This window comes from Rhinoraja longicauda, chromosome 15, assembly GCF_053455715.1.
Source record: "Rhinoraja longicauda isolate Sanriku21f chromosome 15, sRhiLon1.1, whole genome shotgun sequence".
Classification (NCBI taxonomy): Eukaryota; Metazoa; Chordata; class Chondrichthyes; order Rajiformes; family Arhynchobatidae; genus Rhinoraja; species Rhinoraja longicauda.
The window spans coordinates 7,742,366-7,767,810 of record NC_135967.1 but is presented as its reverse complement, the minus strand read 5'-3'; the positions used below and the strand labels follow the sequence as shown (position 1 = coordinate 7,767,810).

At 43.4% G+C, this 25,445-nt stretch overlaps 1 protein-coding gene across 2 annotated transcripts; it reads right to left on the bottom strand.

Annotated features, from left to right (window-relative positions):
• Positions 1-254: 254 nt before the first annotated feature.
• LOC144600329 (uncharacterized) lies at positions 255-10,799 on the bottom strand. Of its 2 annotated transcripts, none has more exons than XM_078411899.1 (3): positions 9,346-10,799; positions 8,223-8,355; positions 255-1,029 (listed from the first exon to the last, which is right to left on the bottom strand). In XM_078411899.1, exons 1-3 carry the CDS (start codon positions 10,753-10,755, stop codon positions 929-931), a joined length of 1,644 nt encoding a protein of 547 aa, XP_078268025.1. In that variant the 5' UTR covers positions 10,756-10,799; the 3' UTR covers positions 255-928. The 2 variants fall into 2 exon arrangements, with proteins under 2 accessions (XP_078268025.1, XP_078268026.1); XM_078411900.1 differs by having other exon boundaries at positions 8,223-8,340.
• Between the last annotated feature and the right edge of the window lie 14,646 nt (positions 10,800-25,445).

Here is a 25,445-nt window from a genome sequence, read left to right as displayed (position 1 = left end):
TGCTGTCCCTTTGCAGGGGGTGGATGAGAAAGTAGGATAAGAGAATTAATGCGAACGGGTGATCAAGGAGAAGCGTAGTCTCGGTGAGCCAGAGACCCAGTTCCTTTACTGTATCTTTCAGTCAATGAAAATGCCAAAGGTCAACTAACTCACTCACCGCCCCGTCGGTTACCCGAGTAATGGACTGACAAATCATGCCCCAAAAAATGAAGCAAGTTACCTTCATGAACGAGTTGATTAGTGATTCATATATTTTTATTTGTTTAAAAGTTTTGTAAACACAGCATGTATAAACCATGTACCCATTAAAAAAAACACACAAGAAATTTAAGTTAAATAGAGGCATTTGCAGGTTGCAACATTAATCTGACTGCAGCAAGAGTCCTTAGATGGACATTCACATACACAATTACCACAGACAATAGACAGACAGATAGCATGTTAAGGCTTTCCACGTGAATATATTACATTAACCAACACTGCGGTTTGGAGAACCAATGCTGAGGTTATGGTTGAAAACTAAAGTTGTAGCTAGCTGATAATTCTGAGAATCATTCACAGGTGCATATGATGGGTAAAGTTAATTCAAGACAAGTAGGATATTAATACACACCACTATTAACCATCCAAAAGATTATTAATATATTTGAAGTGTCTTGCTTCCTGGCACTTAAGAAATATTTTAATCATGAAACACTGATTAACCTTGAGGTTTTCTAGGTAAGACGTGTGAATGAATTTGCAAAGCATCTCAAAATGTTATATCTGTAGTTGTTATCAACAATGTGATGTGGGCCACACATGCAACAATTAAAATCTTAGGTAAAATGTAATACTATCTAAGAACAGTGCAAAAATATGGAAACACAGTTGTGGACATCATCACAAAAGCAGCACTGTGTTGGCATACTAAATATTGGAACCTTCCTCAAGGCCGATATTTGGACTTCCCCTGTCGAAGTGCAGCATTTTCCAGCTCCAACTCAGCTACTTTCTTCTCTAGTTCTTCGATTTTTCTCTGAAGTTGTGCTGGAATGAAAAAAAAAGTTAGCCCTGCTCAAAAAAGCAGAAGCTTTCTTACAAGTTGCACAATTCCCTTCCCACATCCTCCGAATTAATGTCACAAAGCATGACTGCTCTCCTTCCTAAATCTTGGTAACTAAGATAGGGGCAAGATGGTTTGCTTCATATCTTCTCATCACCAGCTTAATCAGCATAAATGTGTCAACCATCCATGAGGCACAGCAGGCACATGGAATCCTTCCCAAAGAAAAGCAACAACATTAGGTGGAGCATTAAATTCTAGTACAGCACACATTTCAACACAAAACTGATCAAATAGATACGCATGGAACAAACAGAACGGCACAGGAACAGGCCCACAGCGGCCCTACAGTCACGATGCCAAGATAAACGAAGCTTATCTGTATTGATCCATATGCCTCCATTCCATACATATCCATGTGCCTATCCCTTCATATCCATATACCTATCTAAAAGCCTCTTAAATGCCACAATGGAATTTGCCTCCACCACCATCCCTGGCAACACACTCTAGGCACCTTCTGAAAAAAGTTGCCCCAACAAATATATCCTTTAAACTTTGCCCCTCTCACCTTAAAGCTAGTCTTTGACATTTCCACCCATGAAAAAGGAAAAAAGGTTCTGTCTACCCTATCTATGTATCATACATTTCTCTCAGATCTCCGCTCAAGTTCCAACATTCCAGAGAAAATGATGCAAGATTGTCCAATCTCTGCTGGTAGCTAATGCCCTCTAATCCAGGCAGCATTCTGGGAAAACTCTCCTTGTCCAAAGTCTCCATATCCTTTCTTTAATGGGCCAACTAGAAATGCACGCAATACTCCAAAAGTGTCCTAACCAAAGTCTCAGAGAAGATTTGCGAAGAATGTTTTCTGTTCTCCCTACATCCAACCGTAGATCCGTAAATTCTTAAGGGGTTGGACAGGCTAGATGCAGGAGAAATGTTCCCGATGTTGGGGGAATCAAGAACCAGGGGTCACAGTTTAAGAATAAAGGGTAGGCCATTTAGGACTGAGATGACGAAAAACGTTTTCACCCAGAGAGTTGTGAATCTGTGGAATTCTCTGTCGCAGAAGGCAGTGGAGGCCAATTCACTGGATGTTTTCAGGAGTTAGAGTTAGCACTTTAACGTAGGATTGATTTTGGATGACAGCCATGATCAGATTGAATGGCGGTGCTGGCTCGAAGGGCCGAATGGCCTACTCCTGCACCTATTTTTCTATGTTCAATGTTTCTTCTAACCAAAACTTTTTTCTACAAAGCACTCGTTATTTATAGGCCCTTTGAGGTTTCTTTGAATAAACGCTCACAGCTTTAAGGCACTTCACCATAAAGATGAATGATGTGGCCCTCATATCATATCATATCATATATATACAGCCGGAAACAGGCCTTTTCGGCCCTCCGGCCCTGTCTATGTTGTTTTCCCCCCTCCGAGGCTAGACAATTCATAAAGGTTTCATGCAAGTTTTCATTTAGCTGTCAAATATTTTGAGTTTTTAAGTATTGCGTTCAGTTTTGGGCACCATGTTATAGGAAAGATGTTGTCATGCTGGAAAGGGGATAGAGAAAATGTACGCAGATGGTACCAGGACTTGAGGGCCTAAATTATAGGGAGAAGTTGAGCAGACGAGGACTCCAAAATGGCGCAATGGTAGCGTTGCTGCCATAGAGCGCCAGAAACTCTGGATCGATGCTGACTACGGGCTCCTCCCACACTTCAAAGACATACAGGTATGTAGTAGGTTAATTGGCTTGGTATAATTCTAAATTGTCCCCAGAGTGCGTAGGATAGTGTTAATGTGCCAGGATCGCTGGTTGACACGGACTCGGTTGGCACGGACTCGGTTGGCCAAAGGGATTGTTTCCATGCTGTATCTCTAAAGTCCAAATCAATACCACACTCAAATCAGGCAATATGATTGTTGTAGACATTTGCCCCAAAAATCAATTGACTAGATCCAAGCTGTCAACAGCAGCACATCCACTTAGCATGTGATACGATAGCTCAAATATTAACCCCAACCAAACATTTTTTGTTACAAACCCACAACCATACTGCAAAGCAAACGATGAAGTTATTAAATAATTTAGTTTTGGTTTTGTTTAAAACATACCCACGGCCTTGGGTCCCTTTGGGGGTGGCATTGCCTCTTCTGCTCCACTGCACTGCCCGGCCACTTTATGCCAGTAATAACATTCTTGAAGGCCGAAGCAAGAGGTCTGGTGCTTGAAGGACCAGCCATACACGTGTGTAAAATTAGTGGTTAAAAAAGGGATAGTCTTAAAATCAAGAGCAGCAGAACTAAATCAAGACCTGCTTTGCCATTTAAGAAAAATCATTCCATATTTCTCACAATGCAATAGGCCATTCGGCCCATTGCGTCTATTGTAGCTCAGGCCCATCAATCCTATTCCCAAATTCCTAATAACCTATTGTCACAGATGTCTATCAACCCATCTCTATTCTGTCACCCATCTACCCGAGGGGAAATTTACAGGAACCAATTAACCTACAAACCAGTATGTCCTTAGGATGTCCCAGCACACATGGGGAAGAACCCAAATGGTCACGAGAACATGCAGACTCCACAGACAGCACCCGAGGCCAAGGCTGACCCCGTAGAGTTGAGGAAGCAGCACTGACCACTGCTCCAGGATGCCCAAGGCTGATCCTCTACCATGTACACCCAAAACTCAGTTCTTAGCCTTCAACAACTGAGCATTAAAAGCAAAAACTAAATTCAATTTCAACTTTCTAAATCTTCCTGGCTTAATATTTAATAGGAGCAAGAATGCTACAGAAAGATGGGGAAATTGAATGCAATGCAATAAGGATAGAAAATAAAATCTTTGCAAAAATGTGCCTGCCAGTCAAATTGCTGCAACTTGTGGAAAAGTCTAAAACATAAAAACAATTCTTAAAATTGATCAAAACTCCAGCATTTTATTCCACCTTCCTTTCAAAGTCATGCTCGATGTCCTTCGAGCAGGTGAGGTTTGGGTCAAACATCTGGATATCTGATTCCCCCACTTTGCTCCACTGCACAAAATGGAATCTGTGCATTTTGCACTGTCACTTCAGACATTGTCACATCAAGGCTATTTGAGTGGCCAAGGTGGTTAGTGTCTGAAGGGTCTTGACCCAAAACGGCGCCTATTCTTTTCCTTTCCTCCAGAGATGCTGCCTGACCCGCCGAGTTACTCCAGCATTTTGTGTCTATCTCTGGTTAGTTTCAAATACATCTGTCACCCAATTCTTGGATGCTACCATCAACCAGCAGAAATGAAATGCCAAAGCAAATCACAGCTCCACAGTTTGACTTCTGATCGAGATGCGATATCAAAAAACAACACCAGATGGTGCAAGGCACTTGCTTAGCGCTAGCATGCAACCAAACCTGCAAGACTCAAAAACAATAAAAGGGGGGGGGGGGGGGGGGGCAAAAATAATATAATATATAACAGAAGGCAAGACCAGAACAGGGGCTGAATCAAGCATCTGTGAAGAGTTCCTATGTGAAAAGGATGCTCATAACTTTCACGTGCCCATATATCACAAGCACAGCATTACTACAGGATCATCAGCAGGATATTTTCTTCAAAGTGAAGGCAGAACAGATGAACACAGGAATATTTAAAGTCAGAGACAGTGATAAATACCTAAAGGAAATAGAGACCCTGAAAACAGTCCTTCTTCAAGGCAACTGGGATGCAGAGAACTGTCAGTATATATTTAGAAACATCAAGACAACTTTGGGAATTTGGCGTTACAAAACATGTTCAATGAAGGTAAAATACGTATTACAAGATACTCGGGACCCAATTGTAAGTGATTGAACAAAGTCTAAAGGATAAGTACTAAACTATGAACAGCAAGCTCCTACATACAGCAATGGGAAAATGGCCAGATAATTTGAAAAATGTTGATTGAGGGATAAATATTGAAGAAAATGCAGAAAAACTCTAAATGGTCTTCTTAATAATATTGTGGATTCTCTTGTGGTTAATTGAGGGAAATCAGGTGGCTCTGTTTAACATCTCTCTTGGAAGACTAAACACTGTCAAGATGTTTGCCCAGATGGTGTTTAAATGTCTACTTTGGGAAAATAACCCAGACTCTTGTCACTCAGATTGCTGCCAACTGTATTATAACTGACAATTAAAATGCTCCTAGCTCATTCTCCAGGGGCAACTCAGATAAATATACCTAATGGAGCTCGATAAATGTCGAATTTTTAATTCAAAGTGGTCAAATTAGCATGAGAATTTTAAAGGCTGGTTATCATAGTATGCCGGCCATTTTTATCCTACAGACGTTACAGTGGATACAGGCCAGGAGGAAAAAAATAGCCAAACCGCACTTTTAGTTTAGAGATACAGCACGGAAACCTGCCCTTTGGCCCACCGAGTCCGTGCCAACAATGATCCCCACACATGAACACTATCTGACACTAGGTACAATTTACATTTATACCAAGCCAATTAACCTACAAACCTGCACGTCTTTGGAGTGTGGGAGGAAACCGAAGATCTCGGCAGGTCAAGGGGAGAACGTACAAACAAGCACCGTAATCAGGATCGAACCCGGTTCTCTGGTGGAGCAAAGGCAGCAACTCTACCGCTACCCACCAGTTTCTAAACTAACTGATTTAGGACTCTCCCAATCTATCTGTAACTGGATTAAGGACTTCCTGACCAATCGGCCCCAGATGGTCAGATTAGGCCCTCACACATCCTCCACTCTCACAATCAGCACCGGCTGCCCACAAGGATGCGTGTTGAGCCCTCTTCTCTACGCCCTTTACACCCATGACTGCACCCCCACTCATCCTACCAACGCCATCATCAAGTTTGCGGATGACACGACTGTGGTTGGACTCGTCTCAGGAGATGACGAGACAGCCTACAGAGATGAAGTCCAAAAACTGATAGGATGGTGTGCGGAAAACAATCTGGCTCTGAATCCTTCCAAGACAAAAGAACTCATAATAGACTTCCGAAGACACAATATGGGCTACACACCACTGCATATCAGCGGGGTTTGTGTGGAAAGGGTCCCTGCCTTCAAGTTCCTGGGCACGCATATTGCTGAGGATCTCTCCTGGACCACAAACACCATAGCGGCAGTCAAAAAGGCACAGCAGCGGATCCTCAGGAAGAACAACCTGCAAGAGCAGCTGCTAGTGACTTTCTACCGTTGCACCATCGAGAGTGTGCTGACGTACTGTATTTCTATGTGGTACACCAGCAGCTCAGAGGCAAACAAGAAAGCCCTTCAGAGGGTCATCAACTCTGCAAAGAAAATCATTGGTTGCCCACTGCCCTCTCTAGAGGAACTTTACTCCCTCCGCTGCCTCAGCAGAGCAGCCAACATCCTGAGGGATCCTTCCCACCCTGGTCATCAGCTGCTCCAACTGCTGCCCTCTGGTAGACGGTTCAGGTCCATTACATCACGGACTAATAGACTCAAGAACAGTTTCTACCCCAGTGTCATATGTGAGCTGAACACTGCCAGACACTCACATAAAACTGAAGGGAAGGAATGGAACTGATCGGAACACTGTCAGTTACTTGTCAGAAAACATAAGCCTCAATTTAATACAAGTTTACATTCTACTGCACTTATATTGTTAACATTTGCTAAACTTATTACATGTTACAACCGACCGCACCTTATATTTAATTACATTATTTCTTTTTTTTTTTTTTTTTTTTTAAACGGCACTTGCAATATGTTAGCTCTCATTGCTGTGCAATAACTTGCTGTCTTGATTGCACTGTACACTGCCTCGACCATATTGTAATTGTTTTGTCTATATTGTATTAGAGGTCAGTTTGTTTAATTCAGTAGATTAGGTTTAGCTTGTTATGGATAAAGGTTTATCCTTTGTACTGTCTGCTGTGTGTGATTGCATCATCTGGACTGCTTTAATTTCGCTGTACTTTGTGTAGTGACAATAAAGAGTTTTTACAATTTTACAATTTACATGCCGCCCTTTGATTCATGTTAAAGAAACAAGGGACATGTTCACCCACTGAAGCCGCTTCAGAAACAGGAAAAGACATGTATCACCCCACTCACTCCCACCCACCCACCATCTTCCCCTCAAAATAATGTTAGACTTGACAGAGGGGTAGAAAGTGAATCTGCTAGTCCAGAAGGGATGCATTTAATGTAGTCTTAGAAATATTCATAAATTCATAAGTTATAGAAGCAGAATTAGGCCATTCAGCCCATCAAGTCTACTCCTCCTTTCAATCATGATCCATCTTTTACTCTCAACCTGCCTCCTCCCCATAACCCCCAAACTAATCAAGCATCTGTCAATCTCCGCCTTAAAAATAACCATGACTTGGCCTCCACAACCTTCTGTGGCAATGAATTAATGTACAAGGGGGAAAGTACATTTTAAAATGCAAACCGGATTCAAACTATAAGTTTAGGACTCAATTCAAATGCTACTACTTGGAACTTGGTGTAGATGGTGATCAATTGAAGTCAGAGTCATACTGCATGGCCCTTTGGCCCAACTTGCCTATGCTGACCAAGATGCCCAATTAGATAGAAAGATTCAATAATTGGGACAAAGGTTACTTGAAAGATTTGTGATTGATTAATGGGGACCCTTGCCAATCGTTCTGGATGGCCCAAACATGCTACAATGGTTTTCATAATGACCAACACCAATAATGAATCACTGGTACTCTGGCAATCATATTACTTAATCAATGACCATTACTTGTGTAGGAAGGAACTGCGGATGCTGGTTTGAACCGAAGATAGACACCAAAGGCTGGAGTAACTCAGTGGGACAGGCAGCATCTCTGGAGAGAAGGAATGGGTGACATTTCAGGTCGAGACCCTTCTCCAGCTTTGTGCCTATCCAAGGACTATTACTTGGTCTATCTTGTTGAATTAGATGTCGATGCCATTCAACCAAGTTGCAATTCAATTCTAAAAACAAAGCACATCATTCCTGCCCAGGACTACATACTTTTCCAAGCCATCTAGATTAAAATCTTTAAAAGCAGCAGACCATTAATAAAGACCATTTGCAGATCAGCATTTACCTCTACATTCATGATGTTTACTTAACATTCCCCAAGCACCAGATTTATAGTTTAATTGTATATTTAACTTTAAGCAAAAATGCCTCCACATTTACAGCATTTACCTAGTTTAGATTCAGATCTTTTAGGTTCCTGGATAGGCTTCTTTGAAGTTGCCCGTGGAGATTTTTTCTTCATTCCAGGTACCTTTGTGACAACTTTAGGCTCTGCTTTCGCAGGTATCTGAAAGAGAACAGTCTTTGCAAAAAATAAAGATTTCTCCATTCTAAATATTGCTCTATGAAAAGGCACACAGTACTATCCAAATGCCAGTAGGCACAGTAGCACAGCGGAAGAGTCGCTGCCTTACAGCACCAGAGGCCCGGGTTCAATCCTAACAACGGGTGCTGGCTGTATGGAGTTTGTACGTTCTCCCTGTGACTGCGTGGGGGTTTTTTCTGGGTGCTCCAGTGTCTCCAAAGATGTACATATTTGTAAGTTGATTGCTTCGATTGGTAAAGATTGGAAATTGCCCCTAGTGTGTAGGATTGTGCACGGAGCTCACTGGTCTGTCTGCTGGGCCTAGTGGGCCAAAGGGCACACTGCATCTCTATACGAAACTAAACACCTTTTCAAGGCATTGGGTGTGTGACCTTGTGCTTAAAATGGCTAAACTGATTAGAATTAAAATTCAGTGTCAGTATTGGTGCAGAATAATATGACAGTGCAGATTTAAAAATGCAGAAGATACCAGGTAGCATTTACAATGAAAAACAGTTGCTGATAAGCCTCTGTTAAATGATCAATCGGAAATACAAACCCTTTCTTCAGACATTGCCTGGCCTTTTGAATATTTTCTAAAAATGTTCTGTTCTAAAGGATGATTTTTAAATACAAGTTCTAAACAAAATCATCGACTTTAGTCGAGACGTTTAGTTGGAGAACTTTATACCTTCTTCCACCCACCATTCAAAGCACATCTGAAGCCTGGGTCGAGACCCTTCTTCAAACTCATCTGATGGGTCAGACCCAAAACATCACCCATTCCTTCTCTCCAGAGATGCTGCCTGTCCCAATGAGTTACTCCAGCATTGTGTCTTTCTCATCAGTATCTGGCCTTGCTCAGATTACTATGCCAGTTGGCATTGAGTGTTGCACTTATTGCCTCCAAAACCTGCTGCAGTATGAAGAGACTAATCTAGAATTACTGAAAGGCATGAAAAGACAATAGTAAAAAAAATAACTTACTTTGGTGTTGATTCCAGTCTGGCATGATGGAGGTTGGATACTGTTTGAACTTTGCCCTGTCCCTACAACACTGCTTGGCCTTCCTGCGACTGGACGTGTTTTTTGAAGGGACATCTTCGAAGGGTTAGGTGGTTGTATCAGAGGCCTTCCTCCTCTACCCATCGGAGAACAACTTGTTCTAGAGGTTCTAATAAGCAAAGGTATCGACTTCTTTTTACCACCACATTTATATGCCACACTCACCGCACTTAGATTGCCATTTTTCCTTCTGGGTAAAGGAAGGAAGGAAATAGATTTTGAGGAACCTGCAGTTACTGCTTTGGATTCTCGCAACTGATCATCAAATAGTGGTGCATTTATGGCTTTGCCACTGGAAGACTTAGTTTCATTCTCGTTAGACCCTGAACTCAAGTCACCCTTGGGAGCTTGTTTATCTGGACAATCACCAACTGCAACATGGGTGGAGGACGAGGTCTGTAAGGCATGGTCAAATGGTGGATCCTCTGGAAATCCAAACTTCACTGCAACATTTGGGGTTGACATGCAGTATGGAGCCCATTCTAAATTCACTGCATCAAGTTCTTCATTTTGCATGGGATTTCTCAAACGCGGACTTTTGACCAGGTCTGGGGGTCCTCTGGAGCTGTCCATGTTTCCAGCATTGTCTTGGTTGCCTTCACATTTCACAGAACACGTAGTGTCAACTTTTCCCAAATTTCCTGCAGCATTTGTATTTTTTGAGGTACTACTGTCACTGTTAGACTGGATTCCCTGCAGCTCTGCTGCAGAAATTAAAGTACTACCCTCACATTTGCTCGGTGGTACAAGACCATCCAAGGATCTTGCAGATAGTGACGGCGTGCAACTGGGCAAGTTGGTCGTTTTGCCTGTTTCTTTCACTTCCGAGCCATTGCCATCCTTTGATGACTCAAATCTAGCCACCTCAGAGTTGGTCGCAATCATGGTTGCATTTAACTGCACCACTTCATTTGTAAGCTTGCAGTGTGACGAGGCGGTGACTTCACTGACGTCACCTCCAAAGCAGCTCTTGCGCTTCGATACATCAAAGGTCGCATTTTTTTGGTCCATAGTCATGGTATCATTTAATTGCACTTTTTCACCAACAGACAGAGGCAACGAGGGAGTAGGCTTGCTGGAGTCATTACCCAAATTACTCTCATGCTTTGAAGTATCAAACATTGCATTTTTATGTTGCAGAATTATGGTATCATTTAATTGCATTTTATCTCCTATAGATGGAGGGAGCAAGCAAATGGCATTGTTGGGGTAATTTCCCAACTTATAGTCATGCTTTGATGTATCAAAGGTTGCATTTTTACAGTCATTCCCTGCCGTGATTTCAGCCGCTTGAAGCTCTGTGGCTATGGGTAGAGACAACGTGCAACCCATCGAGCCAGTTACTTTGCCGTCTTGACCAAGATAGCCATCGTGCTTTAACGTATCAAATGTTGCATTATGATCACATACCGTGATAGTTCCATTTAATCGCACGGCATCTTGGGCATCCAGTGACAACTTGAAATTTGACAAGGAGGAAGCCGAGAGATCATTTCCAAAGCTGGTTTCATGTTTTAATGCCTCAAATGTTGTATTTGCCAGCGTCACGGTTTCATTCAACTTGATCAAATCTCCGAGACCAACACGAGGCACAGTATTAGTCCGAGTAGTTGGAGTCTGGAATTCATTTCCTAGACCAAAACTCTGTTTTGGCACACCTAGATTATCACTGCTCAGCTCAGATCCTTTACACAAGAGCAAGTCCATCTTAGAGACAGATATTTGGGAGTTTGGTGAAGTCTCTACTTCTATGGCACTTTTATCAGTGAATTCATTCGTTGCCAACATATTTGATGTACCATTGAAAAACATATCTTCATTTAACTCCATTAGATCTTCCTTACTCAAGTAAGGTCTACGGGTGGGCGACAAGCTCTCAAGATTTCTGGAATAACCTTCCCACTTTGGCACATTTGGATCTTCATCCTGGTGATCATTAGGGTCGCTCAGCATCGTGGTGTCATCAAACTGAATCAGATTTTGTGGCGAACAGGGCAGATTTCCTGAGTCAATGCGTTCGTCTTCTGTCATGGCACTAAAATATGAATCTTTAAGTTTTATGTCAACAGTGTGGATTAGTTGACATCCAGCATCCTTTAAGCTATTTCCTGGCAACTCAGGGGTATGGCGATCTAGTGGGGATTTTACTAGAGAAATGTCTGAACACGAGGACATCCAGAAGTCAAATGGCATAGGCTCATCAGCTATCATAGAAACATTGTCCACGAGGCATGAATTTAGTGCATCAAGGCTACCGACGGGGCAATCGTTGCTGTTACTGCTCAAATGAGCAACTATATGCAAACTCTCTCGTGTGACTAAGCTGGTGAATAAACTCGACAGGTTACACGGCTCGATAGGGATATCTGGTGAGTGGGCTGAAAGTGGTAACTCACGCTCAGGGGTATTGCTGGGCAAGCTTTGCTGCTGCATGCCCTCATCCACACTCTTGCTCATTGCATCTTTGTCATCAGAACTGCTCTGCAGGGAAACTCTACATTTCGCCCCCTTCTTGCGCATCACTTTCACTGCAGTAGGTGCTGCTTTTTTCAAATTCTTGGAAAACTCTTGTTGAAGCATGGTGTTCTTACGTCGATAGTGAGGACATTGAGCTCAATCTGGTAACGATTATTCATTAGCAAGGATTGGGAATAAAAAAGAAAAGTAGCACATTAGTTGAGCAGCGACAGTATTTTTTCTATCAACAGTTCCATTGAGTGAATGGAAAGGCTCTGGGGAGTGTTGTAGAGCAGAGGGATCTAGGAGTGCAGGTACATAGTTCCTTGAAACTGGCATCAAAGGTAGATATGGACTGTTGGCGGTTGGGAGGTGGGGGGGGGGGGGGGGGAGAAAAGAGGTTGGGGTGGGTAGAAAGGCAGTTGGATTAACCCTGGCTAAAATAAAGAGCTACATACAACCCAGACCCCATTATGATAAATCTGAATTTGAATACAGGATCAAAAAGGGAATTTCTTTACAGTCGGTGAAATGGGAAGGATGGCAGTGATCGAAAAGAAACTGCTCATCTTGCTGCATGCAAACAATGCATCAAAACCAAAAATCTGCCTTTCTATCATTAAACTAGTGACGGTGTAAACGTGAGATTAAATTTCAAAGTGAAGCAAAACATGCAGGCACTAACTGGATTATCTATAACTAGATTACCAATGGTTTATTGTAATCATTCTGAATCGCAATAAACTAATCAAAATTCAGGTTAAACATTAAACTGATCAACTGGATGGCTCAGTGTCACAGGAAACCACCCAGTACATAGGATGCCTTGGGTCAGAAATCAAAATCCAAAACTCCGTTTATAATTTTAAGCCCTGATGTTTAGTTTAGGTCAGAGTTGTAGCGTGGACAGACACAGGCCCTTCGATCATTCGAGTCCACGCCGACACACTACACTAGGTTATCCCACTTTCTTATCCACACCCTGGATAGTTTATAAAAAGACCCCCCAGTGAGGACACAATTGAATTCAGATTCGGACATTCACACGCACACCTTCCATTTTCATTCGTCACAGCTCTGCTCTTATTTATTTATTTATTTATTTTCTAACTTATATTTTTTCATTTATTTATTTATTTCTTTTGTCCTCTTTTTTTAAAAAAAATTATTTATGTATTTATTTAATTTTAATTTTTATGCTTATGTTTACTTATTTTCCTTGCATATCTTAAGTTGTATACCCTCTGAATGGTATTGTGGGTGGGGGGGATATCTATCAGTACTAATGTGTTCATGCATTGAATTGTCAAAGTTGTATCAATAAAAAATCAGAAATGAACTTTGTTCAAAAAAAAAGCAAACGACCTGAACAGCTTTCAGTTTAGAGACACAGTGCGGAAACAGGCCCTTCCTTCCACCCACCGAGTCCGCGCCGACCAGCGATCCCCGTACACTAGCACTATCCTACACACTCGGGCCAACTTACAATCTTCACCAAAGCCAATTAACCTACAAACCTGTACGTCTTTGGAGCGTGGGGGTAGGAACCGGAGCTCCCGGAAGAGAACCCACGCGGTCACGGGCAGAACGTGCAAACTCCGTACAGACAGACAGCCAGCCCCGAGGTCGGGATGGAGCCCGGGTCTCCGACGCTGTCCATGTGCCTCCTCCTGCACTCAATGTGTCGTTACTCCGCAAATTAACACGGGGAATGGCTGAGAGTGTAAACTTGCCGCACGATGCACGTCAGCTGATCTTCCCCAGAACAAGTTAAATTGACAGCTCAGAGCGAAACAAGACGACTGACCCGTGCAGGAGGGCACTGCAGGTGCTGGTTGGCACCGAGGATGGCCACAAACAGCTGGAGCAAAGTCAGGCAGCATCTGTGGAGAAGATTGACCTGCTGCTGCTGTTGCTGCTTTACAAGGCGAGACACGGCCCTTCCCCGGTCTGTTTCAAACAGGGCGCACTCACTGCCCATTGGCGAGTGCTGACCACATTCTCCACCCTCACATCAAGTCAGCGCTGCCTTACAGCGGCGGTTGGCTGTTCCTGCCTCCAATGGGCCAGGCTGGTTGTGTGCACTCGCTGGAGTCTGCTCTGGATTTGCTGCAGGAACTGTGCAGGAAGGAAGTGCAGATGTTGCTTTACACCCACCCCAACACACACACACACACACACACACACACACACAATGCTGGAGTAACTCAGCGGGACAGGGTCTCCACCCCAAACCTCACCCGTTCCTTCTCTCCAGAGATACTGCCTGGCTGTCCCGCTGAGTTATAATTATAACAATATATTATATTTATTATTATGGTAAAGGAATAGGATGTGATTGCTGGGCTGGGGTTGGTGCAGTGCCAGCCGGCTTCAGTTAAAGCGGTCGCAAGAATGCTGGAGTAACTCAGCGGGACAGGGTCTCCACCCCAAACCTCACCCGTTCCTTCTCTCCAGAGATACTGCCTGGCTGTCCCGCTGAGTTACTCCAGCATTCAGTGTCCGTCTCTTGCGACCGCTTTAACTGAAGCCGGCTGGCACTGCACCAACCCCAGCCCAGCAATCACATCCTATCCCTTTACCATAATAATAATATATTGTTATAATTATAATATAAAGCAACATCAGTCTGAAGAAGGGTCTCGACCTGAAACGTCACCCATTCCTTCTGTCCCGAGATGCTGCCTGACCTGCTGAGTTACTCCAGCATTTTGTGAATAATAATATATTCCTTTATTCGTCCCACGCCGGGGAAATTTATAGTGTTACAGCAGCAAAGTGGATAACAAGAGATCATTCAGTATAAATAACAGATACATAAATTGTCTTCAGTTTTCTGTGTGTTTCTTAGCTGTCCAACCATGACACAGAAACTACCCCAGCGACAGCGAGTTAGTCATTTCAGACTGCATTTACCGTCTTAAGTTAAAACAGAACATGCTTTTTTTTTTAGCTGCGTAGGAAGGAACTGCCGATGCTGGTTCACACCGAAGATAGACACAAAATGCTGGAGTAACTCAGCGGGTCGGGCAGCATCTCTGGAGAGAGAAGGAATGGGTGACGTGCCGGGTCGAGACCCTTCTTCAGACAAAGTCAGGGCAGGGCGAGGGAAACCAGAGATATGGAAGGGTTCCAAGTACAGATGGCTGAAAGGTATGAAAATAGCAAAATCAAATCAAACTTTACTTTTAACAGTGAGCTGGGTTGTCTGTCCACTGACTGCATTTACAGGGGGTATGGGGAGAAGGCAGGAACGGGGTACTGATTGAGAATGATCAGCCATGATCACATTGAATGGCGGTGCTGTCTCGAAGGGCTGAATGGCCTCCTCCTGCACCTATTGTCTGTTGTCTATTGTCTACACGCTTGGTATTGAACAACAGCTACATGAACAGAAAGCTGGGGTCCAGGTTTTTGCGTCTATCTTCGGTATAAACCAACATCTGCCTTTCCTTCTCACACAGCTCCAAGAACAACCCCACCACAGACCCACTCACCCGACATTGCAGCACTTTCTGTAAGTTGCTACATTAACAGCGGCAGGATTTCGGTTTTATAAACTCCGCTCACTCTTGTCATTGGTTGGGAGAAGCATTATTCATTGTCCAGGGTGCAAGTTGATTGATGTGAAGCCCGTCAACGAGCATGAACCAACGACGGCCATCAACACAAGCGCACGCATCTGCCGTATTCGTAGTCCGGGGTCCGCCGCGGCGGGCAGGGCCTCCCAACACGCATTGCTGCGGAGGGGTCCAATTGCAGTGGCTTGTTAGCGTTCAAACTCGTCGGCGATTCGGCCTTAACTGCACCCGTGGCATAAACTGAAAGGATATAAACATGATTTACAGTTTATCTGGGACGTATTCGCTGTTTAAAGAAAGATAAACAGAAATGCTGAAAATATACAACGAATCCTCTTGCCCAGAGTAAGGGAATCGAAAACCAGAGGACATGGGTTTCTGGTGAAGGGGGGAGCATTTGAAAGGAATTTTTCACACAAAAGGTGGTGGGTGTTTGGAATAAGCTGCCCGAGGAGGCAGTTGAAGCAGGGACAACTTTTAAGAAGCGATTAGACAGTCAAGTCAAGTCAAATTTATTTGTCACATACACATACTCGATGTGCAGTGAAATGAAAGTGGCAATGCCTGCGACATGGATAGGACAGGTTTAAAGGAAAAGAACTAGATAGAGCTTTTAAGGATAGAGGAGTCAGGGGGAATGGGGAGAAGGCAGGAACGGGCTACTGATTGAGAATGATCAGCCATGATCACATTGAATGGCGGTGCTGGCTCGAATGGCCTCCTCCTGCACCTATTGTCTATTGTCTAAAATGGGGAAAACACAGGCGTGGGATTAGTGTGGATGGGGCATGTTGGTCGGTGGGCAAGTTGGATTGAGGGGCCCATTTCCACATTGTATGACAACTTCTCTCTAACTAGTCACACACAATCGATGGAATGAAAGGAACTGAATATTTTTTTAATGTAGTAGGAAATGCCATTACTTTTGCTGACACTATGCAACATACTCTCAATTCATCCATCTCTGGTTTCTGGTTGTTTCCAGTTTCAGGACATATGACAATAAAACACGCTTGACTCTTGAAATTCCACCTTTCAGCAGTGGTCCCTTCATGACTGGTCCACTCTTCCATCTCCATCGTCCATTTTTCTTCCCATCAAACAACCCTGCACAACGGGTGGCACAGTGGCAGAGTTACACCTCTGGAGACCCGGGTTCGATCCCGACCACGGGTGCTGTTTGTACATAGTTTGTATGTTCTCCCTCTATAGCTTTTCCCTGGGATCTCCGGTTTCTTCCCACACTCCAGAGACGTGCAGACGTGTAAGTTAATTGGCTTGGTTTAATTGTAAATTGTTCCTAGTGTGTGTAGGATAATGTCAGTGTGCAGGAATTGCTGGTCGGCGCGGATTCGGTGGGCCGAAAGGCTTGTTTCCGCGCTGTGTCTCGTCCTAAACTAAACTGCATATGAAGGGACTGCAGATTTTTATTTATTCACAGAGCATAAACATTGTTGATAGCATCTGTATTTATTACCTGACTTTAATTGCCCCTGAATTAAGGAGGGCATTAAGAGTCAACCACAAGTGTGGGTCTGCAGTTATATGTCGGCCAAACAAGATAAGAAGGATGACAGATTTTATTTCTCTGGAGGACATGAACAAATTAAAAGTTTTTTTGCACATATTAAAGTCTACCCTTGCTGAGACTAGAAGGTGGAATTTAACGTGCCATTAGATCAATGGTACTGGACGCAGGCAGCTGGCCTAGTAACTTAAGCACTACCTTGTGTAGGAAAGAACTACAGATGCTGGTTTAAATCGAAGGTAGACACAAAATGCTGGAGTAACTCAGCGGGACAGGCAGCATCTCTGGAGAGAAGGAATGGGTGACGATTTGTAGGAAAGAACTGCAGATGTTGGTTTAGGATGCTGGTTTGATACCTTGATGGGCTGATACCTTCTACAACTAAATATCTGGAAGACTGAGCCTTTTTTTTTTGGAGCAAATTTCCTTTCCATATCCCCATGAATTTGAACCCCCCCTCATAGTCAGACCAAAGACCAAAGCAAACCTGTGCAATCTCAGCATCCAACTTGGCCTTGATCGGACATTCCGATTCCATATTTTCTCCATAACTGTAATTACCCATTGTCATCTCATGATATCCACATAGATTCCTCTGGTGAGTTGGGACCTGCTGGCAAACTGAGATCTGGAATAAGTCTTCACACCTTATGATTAAATCAAGATTTGTGTATCAGTAGCTCCCAGGAGAGGAAGTAGCAATGTTAATTTTAGTTAATGAGTGTCTCGATGTGGAGCTTAATATGTGGTAAGGTAGCAGAAGCAGTTTTATTTATAACTTCAGACAGTGACGGAGATCTATTCTTCCAAAAAATAAGCATTTGCAAGTAAAGTGTGGTTGTTGTGGGATTAATTGACGAGCTCTTTTCATTTATAGTTCTTGAACTAAGTAGCTTACCGAACCATTTCTGCTTGAAGTTACATACGAGCTATTCTGATGATAGTGCAGTCGTTAATTAATCATATAAGTGATTCAGCATCCCAAAGTTAAATCCCACTGAATCTTGTAATTATTCATAAAACATAGTCAAGTCAAGTCAAGTCAATTTTATTTGTATAGCACATTTAAAAACAACCCACGTTGACCAAAGTGCTGCACATCTGATTAGGAAAAAAAAAAAGAAACATACAGGAGCAGAATTAGCCATTTGACCCATCGAGTCTCCTCCGCCATTCAATTATGGCTGAACTACCTTTCCCTCGCCCGTTCTCCTGCCTTCACTAGTAACAATAATAATAATATATTCCTTTATTCGTCCTACACCGGGGAAATTTACAGAGTTACAGCAGCAAAGTGGATAGCAAGAGATCATTCATTATAAATAAAAGATACATAAATTGTCATCAGTTTTCTGTGTGTTCTTAGCTGTCATTGTTGACTCCTCTGCTGGGAGCAGTGCTGGTTGTGCAGTCTCACAGCAGCGGGAAGGAAGGACCTCCTGTATCTCTCCTTCACGCTCTTAACACCCTTAGCACCTTTAACACCCATACTAATCAACCTTCACTTTAAAAATACCCAGAGAATTGGCCTCCACAGCCGTCTGTAGCAATGAATTCCACAGATTCACCACTCCATTCTAAAGGTACGTCCTTTTATTCTGAGGCTGTGCCCCCTGGTCCTAGACTCTCCTACTAGGGGAAACATCCTCTACACATGCACTCTATCTAGGCCCTTCATCATTTTGTACGTTTCATTGAGATCCCCCCTTATCAACGAGGACAGACCCAGAGCTGTTAAACGCTCATCATATGTTAACCCCATTATTGTCACATGTACTGAGATACCGTGAAAAACTTTGATTTGCACACTATCCAGGAAGATCATACTGTGTATGAGTGGAATCATATCAACAGGTTGTGCAAAAGAGAAAAAAAACAGAGTGCAGAATATAGTGTGAGAGCTACAGTGAATGTGTGGATTTATAATTTAAGGTGCAAGGGCCATGACAAGGTAGATTTGAGGACTAGGATGTCATATTTTGGACAATCATAACTGTAATTCTTTTTGTGCACAACCCGCAGGCATTGCCACTTTCATTTCACTGCACATCGAGTATGTGTATGTGACAAATAAATTTGACTTGACTTGACTTGGATATGAGAGGTCCATTCAGGAGTCTGATAACAGCAGGGTAGAAACTGTTCTTGAATTGGGTGGTACGTGCGTTCAAGCCTTTATATCTTCTGCCTGATGGGAGAAAGGAGCAGAGAGAATGCCCATGGTGTGAACAATGCTTGATAATGTTGGTTGTTTTCACAAGGCAGTGCGAAGTATAGATGAGCTTGATGGGGGCAGGTTGGTTTGCATAATGAACTGGGCGGTCCACAACTCTCTGATGTTTCTTGTGGTCTTGGGCGGAACAGTTGCCGTACCAAATAGTGATGCATCTGACAGAAGGCTTTGTGTCTTGTGGTGGTGCTTCTGTACAAATTGGTTAGAGTCATTGGGAATAGGTTGAATTTTACTCAGTCGTCTGAGGAAGTAGAGTGATTGCTGTACTTTTTTCCCTTTGCGCCAATGCCGTTGGACTAGGTTAAATTGTTGGTGATATTTATACCTAGTTACATGAAGCTCTTGAACATTTCCACTTCAGGATTCCTGCTCCATATCACTTATGCCTTGTAATGACAGGGACACCTTGAAGCATAGACACCATTAGATGTAGATACAAGGAACTGCAGATGTTGGCTTACAAAAAAAAGGATGTAAAGTGCTGGGGCAACTCAATGAGTCTGGAGAACATGGATAGGTGACCTTTTGGGTCAGGACCCCTCTTTTCCCAAAAGGCATTGACAGGATTTAGTGGCACCTTGGTAGGATGCCTTGCAATCAACTCTACCCATCAACGACACAAAATCGGCGGCACAGTGGCACAGCGGTAGAGTTGCTGCCTCACAGCGCCAGAGACCCGGGTTCGGTCCTGACGTTCAGAACCTTCCGGCGGAACAGAAAACACATTCTACCGGTGAATGAGCCGGTGCCATCTCAGCAGCATTCGCATGGCTACACAGAGGTCACAGATGGCATGTTATGACCAGGAGTCAGCAGACCGAAAGCTGGTCTTTACATCAACAAAGGAGATGCTGGTGCCGGTGGTGAAATCACCCATAAAATCGCCTATAAAGTCACCCGTGATGTCACTGGTGCAGTCTCCTGTGCAAAAGGCTGTTGTGAGACCAGTGCCATTTGAACCACCACCTACGACGGCTACAGTGGAGGGCCTGTATCGTACTCGTGCGGACGGGTCTGTCAGCCCAATCCCAATTACCAAGACTGTGACTAGATACTTATTATGGACTCTGATTAATTACAGTCCTTCCCCTTCCCTTACATTTATCTTACTCAATATGCATCCTCCTCTACTTAGGCTAGCGTTTGTCGTAGTTGCTGTTTTCTCAGGATCAGCCTTGAGGCCCTCGCTGGTGAAAACATGTCCCACATAGTTCACCTTGTTGACACGAAACCTGCACTTGTTGGGGTTGAGTTTCAAGTGTATCTCCCTGGCACGATCGAGTATCTTCCTTTGCAGTCTTGTTTGTGGGTGTATATATTCAGTCACTCAAGTCTTTGTACATAAGTTCTTTATTAGCAGATCACTAGCAGTACAGATGCTGGCTACTGTGACCCCAGCTCCCACTATAGTCTGAAGACCAGCAGGCCAGTACTAAGATAACGCAGTACAAAACCCGATCTGGATTATGGACTGGATGTGCAACAGTTAAACCAGACATGGATCTACAGATGCTGTCTATACGGAGTTTGTATGTTCTCCCTGTGACCGCGTGGGTTTTCTCCGGGTGCTCCAGTTTACTCCCACACTCCAAAGGTGTACAGGTTTGCAGGTTAATTGTGTTCGGTAAAATTGTACATTGTCCCTAGTGTGTGAGATAGCAGTAGTGAGATAGCCCTGGTGTTTGAGATAGCAGTTGATCACTGGTCAACATGGACTCTGTATCTCTAAAGTCTGAAGTCTAATTTTCACTTCAGTGCTATTGATGCAGATTTGGGTGTGCACCTCATCCTGCTTTCTGAAGTTGATGACGAGCTACTTCATCTCTTTGACATTGGGGGAGATGCAGTTGTCTTGACAGCATGTTACGAACCTCCCTATCTGTTTACTGTACTCTGACACGTCATTGTGTGTGATCCAGCTCATTATGTTGGTGTCATCTCCAAACATGGAAATGGAGTTCGAGCAGTATTTTGTCACACAGTCGTGAGTGTAAAAGGAGTATCGTAAAAGTCTGAGGACTATCCTTGTGGGGCACTGGTGTAGAGAATTATCGTGGAGAATGTTCTTTGTCATCTATCCTTGCTGAATGAGGTCTGTGAGTCAAGAAGTCAGGGGACTGGTGAGGCCACACGCAAATTGGGGGAACAGCACCTTCTATTTTGCTTAGGTAGCTTACAACCCAGCCGTATGAATATTGGTTTCTCTAATTTCAAGTAATGCTTGCATCCCTTCTCTCTCCACCCCTCCCCCACCTTAGTCCGCCTGCTAGTTTTACTGTTCGTATCCCCAACTCCACGCCAACAATGGACCATTGTGAGCTCTTTGGTCATCGGTGCCGGCTCTGATCTGTTCTGTACCTTTTCATACCTCGAGATTTCCTCTCCCCCGACTCTCAGTCTGAAGAAGGGTCTCGACCCGAAACGTCACCTATTCATTTTCTCCAGGGATGCTGCCTGACCCGCTGAGTTACTGCAGCATGTTGCGTCTATCTTCAGCTAAGTTGCAATGGCAGATCAGTTTATCAGTCCAGGTCTCTGAGCCATTTGTCAAGGAATACAATTGTTGAGCTGACAAGGGATCTGTAAATTGAGAGAAAACAATGTTAAAGTTTTGTTAAAACAACAGTGTATGTAAGTGTAAGTATGTAAGCTTTTGTTGTGTGCTAACCAGTCAGTGGAAAAATAATACATGATTATAATCGAGCTATCCACAGTGTACAGAGACATGATAAAGATAGTTTGAGGGTCTCCAATGAGGAGCATAGTCCTGAACTACTATCTACCTCATTGGAGACCCTTGGACTATCTTTGATCAGACTTTACTGGACTTTATCTTGCACTAAACATTATTCGCATGATTCCCTTTATCGTGTAAATGTGCACTTTGAATGGTTCAATTGTAATCATGTATTGTCTTTCCGCTGACTGGTTAGCACGCAACAAAAGCTTTACACTGTACCTCGGTACGCGTGACGATAAACTAAACTCAATTAAACTCCACAGGCACTGCCAGTAGTTGAGAATTTACAACTTTCAATTAAAGATTTTCTGTTGAACGACCTACCAAAGCAAGCAACAACACTAACAATTCCACAGACACAATAAAATAAACATTTATAAATCTTTATATGCTCTTGGAAGTTATAGAGATGATAGATTTCCTACAGCACTACACAGACATATTCTTTATCTGCAAATTCAGCAATTTCTGAATGTACACAACTGCAAGAGTTTTTATGGCCCCTTTACCAGATGTTGGCATCATTGGACTGTATATTATTGCTCTCTCTAATTACCTGGAATGGAATGCATTATTCTAATCCTAACGGCAATGAAACACCATGGTCCACCTCGTGCTCTATCATGGATCTGTTCTTTTAATTGGCCTAATTAGCCTAATTAGGTTTTTTTCTGCACAGTCTTCTTTCTTTTAGATGTTTTATGGGCGATTTATGTCTAATTTGTTTTTGTGTGTTTATCTATGTGCCTGTGATGCTGCCACAAGCAGGATTTTAATTGTATCTGTACCTCACTGTACCATGTGCATATGACAATGAACTTGATTTGTCTTATCGTTCCAGAAATAAGAGCAATCTAGAGTCAAACACCTTGCTGTGGGCCATGAGTTCCGTGTGGATAGACAGGGTGAGAAGAATGCATTTTCTTCCCTAACCTGTTTCACTGAAGATAGACACAAAATGTTTGAGTAACTCAGCAGGACAGGCAGCATCTCTGGAGAGAAGGAATGGGTGACGTTTTGCGTCGAGATCCTTCTTCAGATTGAACGCAGCCTGAAGAAGGTCTCGACCTGAAACGTCACCCATTCCTGTCCCGCTGAGTTACTCCAGCATTTTGTGTCTATCTTTGCCAGAGTGATGAGTTGTAATAATGAGGGTTTACTGTAATGGACCAAATCTTCTCCGGCTGCCTTCAAAGTTTGCACAAATCTCAAGGTATGAGATAAAAGTAGTACTAGCCTGACTAAACCACCAACAATCGAGATAAGTCCCTCATTTCCGATTCCTGTTGTCATGGGTTACTGAGCAGCAGAAACCACTTGGGAATTCAGGTAGTTTTAAAAATTACCCAATGGTTTGGAACATATGAGATGGTTACATGTAATATGGAAGAACAACACTAGATGTCTTTGTGACTCAGTTGAATAACTTCAGTATTTATTATGCAATTGGAATTGATTGTTGAAATGCAGTATCCCACCTCAGATATCATGATCTTTACTATTTTTTTTCATAGGTCGGTTGCTGAGCTGTCAATCTATTTATTATTTTAAAAAATACAGTGTTGGTGTAACTCAGCGGATCAGGCAGCATCTCCGGACGACATGCATTTCGGATTGGGACTCTTCGTGAGACGGATTGTAGTAGGGGGGAGAAAGCTGGAAGAGAGGAGAGGCAGGCAAAATCCTGGCAAGTGATAGGTGGATACAGGCGAGAGGGGCTGTGGTGGCAGATGAGTAGATTGGTGGACGGGTAGAGATGGGTAGAGAGGGCCCTAGTGAGACCGCACCTGGAGTACTGTGTGCAGTTTTGGTCTCCAAATTTGAGGAAGGATATTCTTGCTATTGAGGGCATGCAGCGTAGGTTTACTAGGTTAATTCCCGGAATGGCGGGACTGTCATATGTTGAAAGACTGGAGTGACTAGGCTTGTATACACTGGAATTTAGAAGGATGAGAGGAGATCTTATCGAAACGTATAAGATTATTAAGGGGTTGGGCACGTTAGAGGCAGGAAACATGTTCCCAATGTTGGGGGAGTCCAGAACAAGGGGCCACAGTTTAAGAATAAGGGGTAGGCCATTTAGAACGGAGATGAGGAAAAACCTTTTCAGTCAGAGAGTTGTGAATCTGTGGAATTCTCTGCCTCAGAAGGCAGTGGAGGCCAATTCTCTGAATGCATTCAAGAGAGAGCTAGATAGAGCTCTTAAGGATAGCGGAGTCAGAGGGTATGGGGAGAAGGCAGGAACGGGGTACTGATTGAGAATGATCAGCCATGATCACATTGAATGGCGGTGCTGGCTCGAAGGGCCGAATGGCCTCCTCCTGCACTTATTGTCTATTGTCTATTGAAGACAAAGGGTGTTGGATAGAGAGTGAAGGGTGAGTATGGCACAGCGGTGCAGCGGTAGAGTTGCTGCCTTACAGTGCCAGTGACCACGGTTCGATCCTGAGTATGGGTGCTCTCTGTACACAGTTCTTTCGTTCTCCCTGTGACCGTTTGGGGTTTCTCCGGGTGCACTGGGTTCGTCCCACACTCTAAAGAAGTACAGGTTTGTAGGTTAATCGGCTTTGGTAAAAACATTGTGTAGGATATTGCTAGTGTATAGTGCTCTGTACAGACAGCACCAAGTCCACGCCGATCGCTGGTCGGCGTGGACTTGGTGGGACGAAGGGTCGGTTTCTGTGCTGTATCTCTACAGTCTAAATGAGTGAAACGTAAAGCCAGAGGGAGGTATACAGGTGGAAGCGGATGTGGTTGGGGGTAGTAATGATATATTTAGAACCATTTCATGGGCATAAGATTTCAGAATGATTTCCAGCAAGAAATCACATGCTTATTTGCACTTGATTGCATGCAATTTCCCCTCAGGCCCTGCAGCCAATGTGATGAGAGAGATACCAAGTCCCCAGTCAATGCTACACCCAACCAGTCAATGGAAGCTGTAACTCCAATGAATCCCTTGTTTCCTATAAACAAGAGCAGCATCACCATAGAAACATGGGTTACATCAGTCACATGAAATAGGAAATCTCCACCCTGCCACTTGGTGGTGCATGTTAGTTTAATTCTGCAGAAAAAGAACTGACTTTAATTTGAGCCACGCGGTGGCAATATCATGACTCAAGGTATTTGTCACTACACTCTGACTTCAATAGAAAATCTGTACCTCAGCAGCACCAACCACAAAGACAAAATGAGTGTACTGACTGAAACCGCTCGTACCACAAATGCAACAGTGGAAGAGTTCTTGCAATGAGCTGTGATCCGGAACGGAATAAAATTATGTGGTGAATTTTATGGAACAAAGTGACGGAGGAAATTTAAAATGACCTGGAAAAAAGCAAACAGAGTCGATGGAAAACGGTCGAGATGAACATAAAGCCGGATCACAACTTGCACCTTAACGGGGATGCAAATATTAAAGAGATAAGAACATCATTTTATCTAGTAGCCTGTGCAAACTCAGGATCTCCTGAAGTGCTT

Excerpts from the sequence above, each read along its gene's own strand:
- LOC144600329 (XM_078411899.1), bottom strand. The coding sequence starts at position 10,755 with ATGGGTTGCACGTTGTCTCTACCCATAGCCACAGAGCTTCAAGCGGCT. Across the intron at positions 8,356-9,345 it reads AGACTGGAATCAACACCAAA|ACTGTTCTCTTTCAGATACC; the intron begins GTAAGTTATTTT and ends TTTTTTGCAAAG. Across the intron at positions 1,030-8,222 it reads AAGATCTGAATCTAAACTAG|CACAACTTCAGAGAAAAATC; the intron begins GTAAATGCTGTA and ends TTTTCATTCCAG.